The 14,164-nt window shown below is 44.2% G+C and overlaps 2 protein-coding genes across 2 annotated transcripts; one reads left to right on the top strand and one right to left on the bottom strand.

The window, feature by feature from the left end:
- Positions 1-1,994: 1,994 nt before the first annotated feature.
- tprkb (TP53RK binding protein) lies at positions 1,995-4,823 on the bottom strand. The gene is made up of 4 exons (XM_004084317.3): positions 4,575-4,823; positions 4,385-4,507; positions 3,315-3,491; positions 1,995-2,208 (listed from the first exon to the last, which is right to left on the bottom strand). The coding sequence occupies exons 1-4, from the start codon at positions 4,713-4,715 to the stop codon at positions 2,125-2,127; spliced, it is 525 nt and encodes a 174-aa protein (XP_004084365.1). The 5' UTR covers positions 4,716-4,823; the 3' UTR covers positions 1,995-2,124.
- Positions 4,824-4,986: 163 nt separating this feature from the next.
- On the top strand, positions 4,987-11,264 carry alg10 (ALG10, alpha-1,2-glucosyltransferase). The gene is made up of 3 exons (XM_011492546.3): positions 4,987-5,354; positions 9,613-9,810; positions 9,873-11,264. The coding sequence occupies exons 1-3, from the start codon at positions 5,190-5,192 to the stop codon at positions 10,932-10,934; spliced, it is 1,425 nt and encodes a 474-aa protein (XP_011490848.1). The 5' UTR covers positions 4,987-5,189; the 3' UTR covers positions 10,935-11,264.
- The last annotated feature ends 2,900 nt before the right edge of the window (positions 11,265-14,164 follow it).

A 14,164-nucleotide genomic window follows, 5' to 3' on the forward strand; every position in this document is an offset into this window, starting at 1 on the left:
AATTGAAGAGACGTTGTAGATCTGCTGAAAGACTTTGGAGAAAACAAACTTGAAATAAACTATCAACTATACCAGAACCAACTAAAACTATATAATCAAACCGTAGAACAGACCAGAAATTCATATTTTGCGAACATCATTTCTGTAAATAAAAATAACCCCAGAGTCCTTTTCACCACAATTGAGTCTTTGATCCACTCCAATGGGAACAAAAACACAATGCCAGCCTCCGCCTCATTGTGTGAGGACTTTGCAGACCACTTCAGGAGCAAGATTGATTCTGTCAGATCTGACATCATAAATGGACAGAAAAGCCTCTCTATTGGTAATGATGGCTTGATCTGACCTGAGGAAGCACTGGACAGTTTTGACCTGGTTGAAGCTGCAACACTTGGTTGAGTTTTCTCCCAGGTTAATCCAACAACTTGTTTTTTAGACCCCATCCCTACTTCACTTTTTAAATCCTTTTACGGGTCTTTTGAGTGAGATTTTAAATATCATGAACTCCTCTCTACAGACGGGTATTTTTCCTGCTGCCTTTAAAACGGCAGTGGTGAAACCGTTACTGAAGAAAACTACAACCTGCCTTTTTTAAGTAAAGTTTTAGAAAAACTTGTTTTTATTCAGCTGAATGAGTTTCTCTCTCAAAACAACATTTTTGAGATAAACCAGTCTGGTTTTAGAACGAACCACAGTACTGAGACAGCCTTGTTAAAAATCGTTAATGATGTCAGGTGTGCCTCTGATTCAGGTCAGATCTCAGTTCTAGTTCTACTAGATCTAAGCGCAGCTTTTGATACTGTTGATCACCTGATCCTTGTAAACAGACTTCAAAGTCTTGGCCTTTCAGGGACTGTCAGGGGGGTGGGAGGTGTGAAAGGAGTGGGGGGCTGTGTGTGGGTACGGGGAGGGGGGGCCTCTATTTCTTAATTTTCATGCTTGTTTTATATTATTTAGTTTTAATGTAAAGCAGTTTGTGTTATACTTTTATATGAAAAGTGCTTCAGAAATAAAGATTGATTGATTGATTACATGGTTACATCATGATACCTCCACCACCATGCTTGAGAAGAGATTTTGTTCTGTTCACTGCAGTGATTTAAAAACATCTGGACCTTGATCTAAGCTGGTCAATAAGATCCTGTTCAGTTGGACAGATTTAGATTTGTGGTGATTGACAGCAGACGGTCTTTCATCCGGTTGTTTTCCTGTTTCTCTTTCTTTATTCTGGAATCTTCCATCATTTCTTGTCCCTTAACTCCTCCTAAAGTTTTTCATCTATTTCAACCATCCAACTATTCAAATATTCAGCTCTTTCAGCTTTTTCCAGCTCTGACTTTTGGTCCTTTAAATCCTTCAACTTTTCCAGATATTCCAGGATTTCTGCCTCCATTGAAATAAATGGGGAATCCTTGGAGCAGAAGCTCGCTGGTTCGATACCCGGCTTTGGCATTTTTCACAAACATAGCTTTTTTGTTATTGTGTTGTTTTCACTTTATTTATGTCGACTTTGATGATTTCTTTATTTTTTAAAATTATGACCCTCTAAGATTCATTTTTTTCATTCAGCAGTATAACATTCAAGACTGATGTTCTTCTGGAAATGCAGCTCCTTCTAGATTCTTTTGCATTTAGCGTGGACAGTAAACACTACAGTAAAGGATTTTGGAACGTTTATCACTTCCAGTCGCTAAAAAGTTTTGTTTTAAACTAAAAAGTGGGTTACTTTCCAAATAAAAGCATGTAAATGTGTTGGTTTCAAACCACAGAGTCTGACTGAAGCTGAGACCTTTTTATATCAGTGTAAGGACAGAATGACTGCATGTTCAGGAGTTTATATTTAGTATGAAATGTTCTGGATCTACGACTCTGGTCCTTCTGAAACAATAACAGTATTCATCTCTGAACCACAGCTGCAAATGAAGCCAACGGCCTCAAGACGTTTTAGCTTTGGTCCAGTTTGACCAGAAAACCAGTTTACAGAAAAGACCACATTTTGTGAAAAAAACTGTTTATTACAGACAACTGAAAAATCCAATGTTAGCTTTGGAAGCGTTTTCTTTTTCTTGTGAAGAAAATATTGGAAAACCAGAGTCATGTGGGAAAAGTAAAGTTTGTGTTCTTCTACATGACGTCTTTAGTGGCCATCCTGCAGACGACGGCGTCCAGCAGGCCGCCGCTCTCCTCCTGAGGACTCACTTTGTACAGCTGTGGGGGGGGGGGGGGGCAGAAACGCCACGTTACAGAAAGACAACAGGAAGACGTTCAGAACATGAGCTGAAGACACACGGCACTAAATCAGCTCTAAAAATGTTGGAAATGGGATTATTTAGGATATGGAAAATGGACCCAGACTGACAAAATAACAGCTGGAAACACTAATTCATGCTACAAAAAGTAAATATTCCTCATATTTTACAGCAGAGACATTCCAGGTTTGACTTTTCTCTGCAGTTCATCCCAAACAACCGCCGTGGAAACGACGTCTAGAATTTGATGAAGGCTCCATGTTTTGGATCATCTTCCTCCTTCACCTTTACTTCCTCCCAACGTGTTCAAGTAACCAAGACCACAAACCCATGATGACCCCTCCACCGTGTTTGACAGTCTGTTTTTTTCTGTACTCTATTGTTATTGAATTTGTGACATCACCCACCCCACATGAAAAAAGTCATGACTGGAACTGTGACATGACGAAACATTCATCCATAAAAGAAGGATTTTCAGCGTTTCTGTTACATTTTAGGGTCAAACCCTGATTTTTCAAACTAAACTTACGTCTTCTTTTCACTCCAAGTTAAATTCGTTTCTTAATTAGAATGTTGTAAAAGTATTATTCTATTGTTGAAAATGATTCAGATATTTGGAATCGACCGCTTAATTGTGTGCGCCTTGATGCACTTTACGTTTAAAAAGCAGAAATCTGAATCCAAAGCCGCTTTGAGGATCCGTTTAGCTCTGCTGCAGCTCAGCAGAAAAACTGAGCTGAAATGTTGCAAACAGCTTTTTTCAAACTCCACACGGAAATTCTCCCAACCTTCAAGGAAAACTTTGACACTAGAGAAACTTCTCATCTGATCTTTAGGGTTTGAGCTCATTTCTCCAGATTTTTACTGCAATCAAAGTCAACACAAATCTTTTTTCTTATGCAATTCAATCACAATCAAGTATTTGAATGAATGTTTTATCTTTAAAGTAAGTCAGCAATAGAGTCGGATTGTTTTCTTTCTTCCATTTTCTTCACGCTTTACTCATGAAGCTCTGATGGAAACCTGCTGTCATTCCCACAAAAACCCAGCAGACGTTAGGAAAACCTTTCTGATCTTTGCAGGATCCGAAAAGGAGGAAAACTCTTCCACTGGGACCTCCTGCCCGTCCACCCTGATGGCGATGTGGGACAAGACCTCGGAGTCGTCTCTGCTGTGAACCACGACCACCAGAAGGGAGCGGTCCTGATGGGAGATCCCGAAGCGTTTGAAGGCCTCTGAAATCTGCAGGTGAGAGCAGGATCAACGTTTGAGTGACCCTAATGAGACAACAATCCATGGTTTATGTAACAGTGGTGCTGTTGAAAGGTTAGCGCCCCCCCTCAGTGAAACCAACTGATGTTGCTGCAGACATCCAGGTTTTTAGGTCCACTTCAGGCTTCTGTCTGTCCAACTAAACTTAGAGCTGCTTAGATTCTGAAGTCCGGCTCCAGACTTCAGGTGTTGTCTGGATGCGGTCCCTCCATCCCCCCTTCTTCAAAAGAAGAGAAATGACAGGACCTTCTCCAAACTCTACTTCTACAGGCCAACCTTACGGAGGATCAGCTGAGCCCAGTGACTGATGGACTGAACCATCAGCTGAGAGGACGAAGAGGAGCCGCAGCTCAGACTAACTTCCTGTTTTTCTGGTTTTGTTTTTATGTTTGGTGGCATGTGTGAGTCTGAATAAGTGTCAATCATTGAGAGCTCTAAAGACGCTGCTTTCTGGTAGTCCTTCAGTTCCACCGACTGAAAACCTTCTTCTGTTTCTCCACGACCGTCTGCTGCTTCATCCTGGAGGCCTCAGAGCAAACGCACAGGTGGATCTTTAAAGTCTGTTCCTGCAGGCCGTAGATGCCCATTCCCTCATAGAACTGCTTAGTGCTTCATCCAGTGTAAAGATATGAAGTTATTTACTGTATAGTATTTGAGAAGTTCATTATAAAAGGATTAATCATTGAATAAAACTAGATGAACAAACTAGTAGATCACTGTTCCTCACAGTATTATTTAGTACTTATAAACATCATTCTATTTAAAAGGAGAAAACAGACTTTTTGCTTGAGCAGACCAACTGTAGCCCAGAGTTTTTGTCTTGACAGGGAAATCAAGTGTTTGCTCTCGGTCACGTGACTCACATTATTGGTCGGTGAGAGGTTGAAGATGATCTCCGAGTTCAAACTTCTCGTCTTCATTTTTCCGATGCTTTGTGAATGAATGGCTTTATTTGCAGCCAGCAGCGCCTGGAAAGGACTTAGCAGCTGCAGACGGAAGCAGAATGCGTCAACCCACCGGGCATAGCAGCATGTTTGACCGCTCTGTGCTCACCATGGTCGGGTTGATGAGAGCGGCGTGGATGTTCCCCTCCACGGCGTCCTGCCTCAGCTCCGCCGCGTTATTTACGTCTTTAAAAAGCATCTGAGTCACGTGCTGCTCAGGGAAAAGCTCCAGCTTTTGTGTGAAATGCATGTGTGTATTTATTTAGGACCTAAAAGGTTGGAAAACTACAAAAAAACAACCGGCATGGAGCTCCGTGTGACGGGGTTCCGGCGGAACCGTTTCGCTGTTACACCGCTCCAAAATCTCATTTTGCCATTTTTCTGTCCCGTTGACTGTATTCGGTTTTGTGAATTTTTTCTTAATCTATATGAAATATGAAAATATCTACATGATACATTTTGCGTTTTTAGTGAAAATAAATAACTTGTAAATCCACCAGGGGGAACTATTTATGTAAGCAATTCGAACGTTTTTAAGCGACGGACATCCAGCTGTCGACAGCTCTTCCGTTGACTCTCCTGGGACAGTTTCACAGCTTTTCCTTCTAAATTCTTTCATTTTTCTTTGGTTTTTAAACATAAATTGAGTCTTGATGCGCCTTCCTCAGCTTTATCACCGCTAGCTTTGTGCTCGTAGTCGCTTTTGCGTGTTTCCGGGTCGAATATGGAGAAGTTTGAAGGCTACGTGTTCGCTGCTCTGTGCAGCACCAACTTCTTGGTTTCGTGTCTGATCTTCTCCAAAGTCACCAGAGAGCAGAGGGAGGCTTACATGGACGAGATCTTCCATGTTCCGCAAGCCCAGAAGTACTGCCAGGGAAAATTCAGCGAGGTAAAAGACTGTCTTTGTTTGTTTGTTTGATGAAGGGGGAGGGGCTCCATCATGGGGATTAAGGTCAGAGATGAGGCTGCTGTCAGGTCCAGATGAGGCATGTTGTCCATGACAGACACAGACAAATGCATTAGTGCAACACTGTCCACATGAACTACTTAGACAAAAACTAATACAACATAAATAAAGTCTTTTATTGTGAAGAATCATGACATATTTTTAAACTTGTTTTACTTGTATTTTTTCAGAATTTTGGGGCCACAGAAAAGTAAAATTACGACATTTAAAGTTGTAATTTTTTTGACTTTTTTCCAAGTGAGCAAACAGTCCAGCAGCACAGCAGACCGAATAAACTCAATTTGGTCAAACTGTCTTGGATTTGAACATCTGAGCTGTTTATTGATGACGTTACAAATGTTTAGAAGCTCCGATGTTGGATTGACGGTTTATGAACGTATTCATTAATGGGGGGGCTGGCAGCATCTCTGCAGCCCGTCATTGAAGACATCAGTATCCCTGCAGCCGTCCACTTCCAAATAAGATACGATACATATCCTGATATTTTACCGGAACACGTTTTCCATTTTATTTTTGGAGTCTGACTTAGAAAAAAACTCTACCTGAATGTCAGTACGTCTCCCATTGTAATAAAATGGGCAAAGTCAGTTTATTCAATGATCCCAATGTTAAGCATTGCAACTGGATCTCATATATAAGTTGCTTTTATCCAGGAAATTCATTGTGCTTTTATTTTGGTAACATAAAATATATAAAGGGAACAGTCAACATTGTCTGATTTCCAATACAAAATATTTTTCAGTGTAAGAAAAAAATAGAATGAATGTTCCTTAACCAATCAGGTTCTAAAAGTATGATTGAGGAAAGAAAGTGCTGGTTATTTTCCTTCCCCCTTCGTGTTTCTGTAGGCGGCTGCTATGAAGATGAAGCAAACAGCAAAGCTGGCAATTTGAAAACTGTTTTTCAACTCATCTGACATGGGGCAGAGAGAGAATGAGGGGGTGTAGCGGTGTGTAGCGCCGTACAGGGGTATATAGGAGCTAATGGGGTTGTATAGGGGCATACAGAGTCGTATAGGGGCACCTAGCAGTTTATAGGGTCATGTAGCAGCTTTTAGCGGCGTATAGGGTCGCATGGGGCGTATAGGGTCATGTAGCGGCGTATAGGGTCGCATGGGGCGTATAGGGTCATGTATCAGCGTATAGGGTCACATGGGGCGTATAGGGTCGCATGGGGCGTATAGGGTCGCATGGGGCGTATAGGGTCGCATGGGGCGTATAGGGTCGCATGGGGCGTATAGGGTCGCATGGGGCGTATAGGGTCATGTATCAGCGTATAGGGTCACATGGGGCGTATAGGGTCGCATGGGGCGTATAGGGTCGCATGGGGCGTATAGGGTCGCATGGGGCGTATAGGGTCACATGGGGCGTATAGGGTCATGTAGCAGCGTAAAGGGTCGCATGGGGCGTATAGGGTCATGTAGCGGCGTATAGGGTCATGTAGCGGCGTATAGGGTCGCATGGGGCGTATAGGGTCGCATGGGGCGTATAGGGTCATGTAGCAGCGTAAAGGGTTGCATGGGGCGTATAGGGTCATGTAGCAGCGAATAGGGTCGCATGCGGCGTGTAGGGTCGCATGGGGCGTATAGGGTCGCATGGGGCGTATAGGGTCATGTAGCAGCTAATAGGGTCGCATGGGGCGTATAGGGTCGCATGGGGCGTATAGGGTCATGTAGCGGCGAATAGGGTCGCATGGGGCGTATAGGGTCATGTAGCAGCAGATAGGGTCGCATGGGGCGTATAGGGTCATGTAGCAGCGAATAGGGTCGCATGGGGCGTATAGGGTCGCATGGGGCGTATAGGGTCGCATGAGGCGTATAGGGTCGCATGGGGCGTATAGGGTCGCATGGGGCGTATAGGGTCATGTAGCGGCGTATAGGGTCGCATGGGGCGTATAGGGTCGCATGGGGCGTATAGGGTCATGTAGCAGCGAAAAGGGTCGCATGGGGCGTATAGGGTCGCATGGGGCGTATAGGGTCATGTAGCGGCGAATAGGGTCGCATGGGCCGAATAGGGTCATGTAGCAGCAGATAAGGTCGCATGGGGCGTATAGGGTCATGTAGCAGCGAATAGGGTCGCATGGGGCGTATAGGGTCGCATGGGGCGTATAGGGTCATGTAGCAGCGAATAGGGTCACATGGGGCGTATAGGGTCATGTAGCAGCGTATAGGGTCGCATGGGGCGTATAGGGTCATGTAGCGGCGTATAGGGTCACATGGGGCGTATAGGGTCGCATGGGGCGTATAAGGTCATGTAGCGGCGTATAGGGTCGCATGGGGCGTATAGGGTCATGTAGCAGCGTATAGGGTCGCATGGGGCGTATAGGGTCACATGGGGCGTATAGGGTCATGTAGCGGCGTATAGGGTCGCATGGGGCGTATAGGGTCATGTAGCAGCGAATAGGGTCGCATGGGGCGTATAGGGTCGCATGGGGCGTATAGGGTCGCATGAGGCGTATAGGGTCGCATGGGGCGTATAGGGTCATGTAGCGGCGTATAGGGTCGCATGGGGCGTATATGGTCATGTAGCGGCGTATAGGGTCGCATGGGGCGTATAGGGTCATGTAGCGGCTTAGCCAGTGACAGTGGGTCAAAAGGGAACAGTGGGGGTGCGTATCACCTGCAACGCTGCTTGTAGCTTTGTTGTTTTTTATTTTAATAAACTTTACCAAGTTTTTTTATTTAAATTCAACTTTATTTATATAGAGCTTTTCATCCTACATAGCATCTCAAAGTGCTTCCCAGAGAACGAATGAAATCAAATAAGATAAAATATATATATGGGGCGGCCGTGGTGCAGCGGTAGGGCAGTCGACCCATGATCGTAAGATTGTAGGTTCGATTCCCGCCTTGCACGCCCATGAGTCGAAGTGTCCTTGGGCAAGACACTGAACCCCACCTTGCATCTGGTGGTAGGCGGGCGCCTGTGTTTGGCAGCGGAGCCGCCACCAGTGTGTGAATGTGTGGGTGAATGTGTGTGTGTGACTGTAAAGCGCTTTGTCCTTGTAGGAAGAAAGGCGCTATATAAGTATACGCCATTTACCATATATATATATATATATATATATATATATATATATATATATATATATATATATATATATATATATATATATATATATATATATATATATATATATATATATATTAGTTAAAATAATAAACAGAGTAAAAAGAATGCTATAAAAATAAATGCAAATGATAATAAAATAAATGAATTAATAGAACACACAAAAACCCAACACATACTCATCCAACCAACCATTAAAATAAAAACAAATAAAATTAGCTGTTAAAATTTTATAAAATCAAATAAAAACATGTGTCAGTCAAGTCAAAACTATGTAAAAGCTTCACTAAAAAGGTGTGTCTTAAGTTTTTTCTTAAAAACCTCCACAGTGGCTGAAGGCCTCATGTCCTCAGGCTGTTCCACAGGCGAGGGCCTCAGTGCTGAAAGGAGGGTTTTAGCTCTGACTAGGCCTGCACAATATACCGCAAATTTATCGTTATCGTAATATCAAGCTGTGCAACATGCATGTCGCAAAAGACAGCAAATTTGCAATAAATGGTTACCTTAGATGTGGCCAAACAATCTTATAGCAGCTTGAAGTGTTTAATGGATTGAAAGAATCCCTTTCTGCATTTGACCAATCAGAAGGACCCCTTCACGTTAACTGATCGGATGGCGCCCTATTATGTTGTATGTTCGCCTCCTACGTCAACAAGGGTCATTTGTAGTATAATTTTTAAGCTGTTGTAATGGAATGTGAATAATATTTTTGGTTGTTTTGCTAATTGTTCAAATACCGCAAATTATATCGTTATCGCAATATTAATCACTGATATCGCATATCGTGAGTTTTCTTCATATCGTGCAGCTCTAGCTCTGACCTTTGGGACCTCCAGCAGACCTGCACCTGTGGACCTGAGGGCTCTGGGAGGGTCATAGACTAAAAGTAAATCTGATAAAAATGAGGGTCCAGCTCCATGTAGACTTTTATAAACTAATAAAAGAACCTCAAAATCCATCCTAAGTTTTTTTGATGACCCCGGTGTAACCAGGTGGAGCCAAACAAAACCGATTTTAAACCAAAACTGAATCTTTCCTTCAGTATCAGCCGTAAGCTGCTCTGTTGACCTGGATGTTGTCATGGCAACAGCTTCTTGTGTAACCTTGAACAGTGGGACCCGATGATCACCACCCTCCCTGGTCTGTACCTGGTCTCTGTGGGCATCATCAAGCCGGTGGCGTGGCTCTCTGACCTCACGGGCGAGGTCGTTTGCTCCACCGCCATGCTGCGCTTCATCAACCTGCTCTTCAACTGCGGCAACCTGTACCTGATCTACCTGCTGCTCTGCAAGCTCCACCCCCGGGAGAAGGTAAAGCTTGATTGGCAGTAACTGGGGTTTGATTTTGTTCCCTAACGTTGTTTGTCTTCCAGACCCGAACAGCGTCACGCCGCGTCCTGTCTGCGCTTTCGCTCTCCGCCTTCCCCGTGCTGTACTTCTTCAACTTCCTGTACTACACAGACGCCGGATCTACTTTCTTCATCCTCTTCACCTACCTCATGACGCTGTACGGCTGCCACAAAGCCGCGGCGCTCCTCGGCGTCTGCTCTGTGCTTTTTCGTCAGACCAACATCATCTGGTTGGCCTTCTGCGCGGGGACTGTGGTGGCCGCCAAAATGGACGAGGCCTGGAGGGTGGAGCACACCAAGAAGAGGGAGGAGAAGTCTGCTCCCTCCCAGGTGCCGCTGTCGCTGTGTGGCGTGAAGAGAGTTCTGCACTTCTCGGCAGAGTTTCTCTCCTCCCCCGGTCACCTGAAGGCAGTGCTGCTGGCGGCTTGGCCGTACGCTGCAGTTGCTGTGGGTTTCCTGGCGTTCGTGGTGTGGAATGATGGGGTTGTGGTGGGCGACCGGGCGAGTCACGAGGTCTGCCTCAACTTCCCCCAGATCTTCTATTTCTTCTGCTTCTGCCTCCTCCTGTCCTTCCCCGTCTCGCTGTGTTTCCAGCGCGTCCTCCGCTTCCTGCAGGCTGTGAGGAAGCAGCCGCTGCTCTTCCTCCTCCTCGCCTCCGCCTCCTTACTCCTGGTGTGGAAGTTCACTCACGTTCACAAGTACCTGCTGGCAGACAATCGCCACTACCCTTTCTACGTGTGGAAGAACCTCTTCCGGAGGCACCAGCTGGTCCGCTTCCTCCTGGTTCCGGCGTACATCTACGCAGGCTGGAATTTCCTGGACTCCTTGAAATCGCGCTCGCTCTTCTGGACTCTGGCTTTCTTCAGCTGCCTCCTGGTGTCCACCGTCCCTCAGAAGCTCCTGGAGTTCAGGTACTTCATTGTCCCGTACCTGATGTACCGCCTGCACATGCCGCTGCCGTCCCTGCCCCGCCTCGCCATGGAGTTCCTGCTGTACGCGGTGGTGAACGCCGTCACTATCTACATTTTCATCGCCAAGACCTTTCGCTGGCCGTACAGCGTGGAAACGCAGCGCTTCATGTGGTGAGGGGCAGATCGGAGATCCCAGAGAGGCTAGGCAAGGCTGAAGGATGCCGGAGAAAACTGTTTCCATGGAAACGAGCGACATTCCTTAAAGGATCTCTGCGGTCCAATGGGGTAGCCGGGCTGAGTCGGGTGGGAAGTGGACATGGAGGAATCCTTTCTCATGGTTCTGTGGACATGAAGGGATGTTTGGGGAGCGGCGGTGAAGGTTGAAGACCAAAAACATTTGATCAAACGTCCACCGTCAGACTTTTCCAGTGAAGAACAGCGATCCTCTTCTACGCTGATGATCTTTTTCCTAACACATCTGTAAATAAATCTGTGTTTTCCTTGACTTTATGTGTTCTATTCATTTATTTACCGTATTATCCGGACTATAAGTCGCACCGGAGTATAAGTCGCACCAGCCCAAAAATGCATTATAAAGTAGAAAAAAACACAGATAAGTCGCACTGGACTATAAGTCGCATTTTAACTTTCACAACCTTATATGACACAATCATAGCAGACTGTTTATTTAATAATTTCACAGTAATTTTTTCTCAAACCTATTTATTTATTCTTTTCATGAAGCATCATTGGCCAACTAATACTCTGTTTTCATCCTGTATTTGTAGAAACAGTTTTCATTTTTATTGAATTTCTGAATCTATGAAATCATTGGAAAATAGAATATTATGTTTAGGCCTTCAAGATCTTACTGTAAAAAAAAGTTTGCTGATTCTCTGAGTCACTTAACATCCTCTTAACACTTAACATACCTCATACATCAAATTGACCCAGGAACATCATCTCTGTTCCTCACAAATGAACATAACAGGAGGGTTAACAATGTATTTATTTCAATTTATTTCGAATATAAGTCGCTGCGGAGTATAAGTCGCACCCCTTGCCAAACTATGAAAAAAAGTGCGACTTATAGTCCGGAAAATACGGTACCTTTTTATTTCATTCATTTTGCCAAATTCTGTTCTTTTAGAGAAGAACATAGTTAAAAATTCAGAATTTGCTCTTTAAAAGATGATTTACTTTCTGGTCTGTTACTAGATTTTTTTAAAGCTAAAAATGTAAAAGTGGTTCAAAGTTGAGGTTTTTTTGTACATTATTTTGACAGGTCCTTGTTTTTGTCAGGATTTTTTCTCCTTCCTTACTACAGGTGTTTGTACTTTTGTCGTTCCTTGTTTTTTATTATCAATCTTTAAAAATGATGGAATTATTCTCGCTGAGACAATAAACTGTCCTTGTGACTGAGGCGCCTCACGCTGTGTTTTCAGGTACGTTCTGAGTCCCTCAGCTAGTTTTCTCCGTCCAGCTGATTATTAAACCTTTAAAGTTCTGCTGCCCTGAACATCAATGATCGTGTTTCCTGTTCCTCTTTACTAAAGTAAAATTTGAAGGAGTTAGTCTGCAGACGACACACCACTATGCGCTTTAGGCTTTGGTGGGCTTAAAGACCCACTCTGATGAAAAATAGTGTTTTTTTTAATTTTCCATGATGGAAGACGGAAATAAAGAAAATGAAGCTTAAATGTGAATTTCTGAGTTTTTCTTTATTCAAATCCTAAATCAGGAGCAGACAAAAAAACTTGGTTTGAAGAAGATCGTAGAAAATACGCTGGACGAGGCCACCAGCTCCTTGCTCCGCCCCTTTCTGATCATCCACCTGCAGACAAATAGATCCATGAACGTCTGATTTCCTGGTCTGAGCTGGAGTCTGGATCAGAATCTGGGGGGTATTTCAGAAAGCAGGTTCTGCTAGCTCCCAGGGTAAAATGGACGCATGTCTGTCGGTGAAAGGACAGACTCAATATGAAAGGCCCATTCAGATTTTCCCATTGGAGCAATGCCTGACTGAGGTTTGAATCAGGATCCATTCTAATCATTTCCCCACCAAACTGACACATCCGACACAAAAAGGCAACAGAATTACAGAATTCTATCAGTGATCAATCAAAAGTTTGTTATTTCCAAGGAAGACAAGATCCTGTTGTGCATCTGCTGTGTAAAACACGCTGAAGGGTTTTGGTTGGATGTGTAATAGAAAGACAAAAACAGGAAAGCTGCAGCAGTGGCCAGCAGAGGGAGACAAAGGGACGGAGATTGTCCATCCATGGCACTGACTGGGATAGAAGCGTTGTAGCCCAGCAGCACGACACAGTCTCCTTCAGAATGCCGAGGCTGGGTTTTTGGCTTTTTGTTGAGCTCAGACATCGGAGGGACAGCAGATGGGGGCCTGGAAAGTGGAGGAAGGTTTAGAACGCCATGAAGCATAATGACCCACTGAGGTTTGGGAGAGTTTAGGCAGAAAACTCTTCCTGACCAATGGACAGTGTGTTCACGGCGCCATGATAGAAACCTCCACCAAAAGTAGTCCACGAGCTCCAGGATGTGTGCATCAAACATGGAAAGAAAACACACAAAACATTTCACTTCACAATCCTTCCAGACTCCTTCAGCTGGGGATTGATCTGTCCAGAGACGATCCATCAAGGAATGGACTCTCAAGGATGATGGGATGGGAATGACAGCTTGTTAGTGTGATCAAACCCTGTTTGCGGCTGAAAACACAATCATTCACTGGGAAGGAAACATTCAACCACAGCTGCCATAGAAGCTCATTAACCAACTAAAATCTACCAAAATGAATGAATGTTTATTTTACCAAGCCAAGATATCTAAAAATTACATACATATTCTGGGTCTGTTTATGGTAAAATAGAAAGCATAACATTAGTTCAAGTTACAATTTTTTCAAATGTCTGAGCTATCTCACCACATGCTGGGAGGAAGTGCTCAGACGGTTGCAGGTTCAGTTCCCTGCCTGTCTATTTACTGAAAGGTCCATGATCCCCAAAGGCTCCTAGTGGTTGTAGGTTGGTGCCATTGTAAGACCGTTGACTGTGAATGTGTGTGTTCTTGACTGTGACTGTTGAGCACTTTGGGCCTCAGTTAAGATAGAAAAGTGCTATATGAGTTCACAGCATTTACCATCTGAGGTGTTTGGGTCCTGCTCTTTTGTTGATTGTTGTTTGCACTGACTTGTGTGTCTTTCATGTACATTGTGTGCTATGTTCACATGGCCCTCTGTGTTGTGAACAATTCAGTACAGTTCAATTTTATTGATAAAGTCCAACATTTCAATAATAGTCGTCTCACCCCGTGGCGGTCCTGCTGGCCCTGGCCCGGGTGGTGGATGTGGTCGCCCGGTGGGGGGTTGTTCTCTATCTGCTACCG

This window comes from Oryzias latipes, chromosome 23, assembly GCF_002234675.1.
Source record: "Oryzias latipes chromosome 23, ASM223467v1".
Lineage (NCBI taxonomy): Eukaryota > Metazoa > Chordata > Actinopteri > Beloniformes > Adrianichthyidae > Oryzias > Oryzias latipes.

Bases quoted from the DNA above. Each gene is read 5' to 3' on its own strand.
- tprkb (XM_004084317.3), bottom strand. From the start codon at position 4,715: ATGCATTTCACACAAAAGCTGGAGCTTTTCCCTGAGCAGCACGTGACT. The intron at 3,492-4,384 runs GTGAGTCACGTG...TCTCACCTGCAG, and splicing joins ACCTCTCACCGACCAATAAT to ATTTCAGAGGCCTTCAAACG. The intron at 2,209-3,314 runs GTTTTCCTAACG...CCCCCCCCACAG, and splicing joins ATCCTGCAAAGATCAGAAAG to CTGTACAAAGTGAGTCCTCA.
- alg10 (XM_011492546.3), top strand. From the start codon at position 5,190: ATGGAGAAGTTTGAAGGCTACGTGTTCGCTGCTCTGTGCAGCACCAAC. The intron at 5,355-9,612 runs GTAAAAGACTGT...AACCTTGAACAG, and splicing joins GCCAGGGAAAATTCAGCGAG to TGGGACCCGATGATCACCAC. The intron at 9,811-9,872 runs GTAAAGCTTGAT...TTTGTCTTCCAG, and splicing joins AGCTCCACCCCCGGGAGAAG to ACCCGAACAGCGTCACGCCG.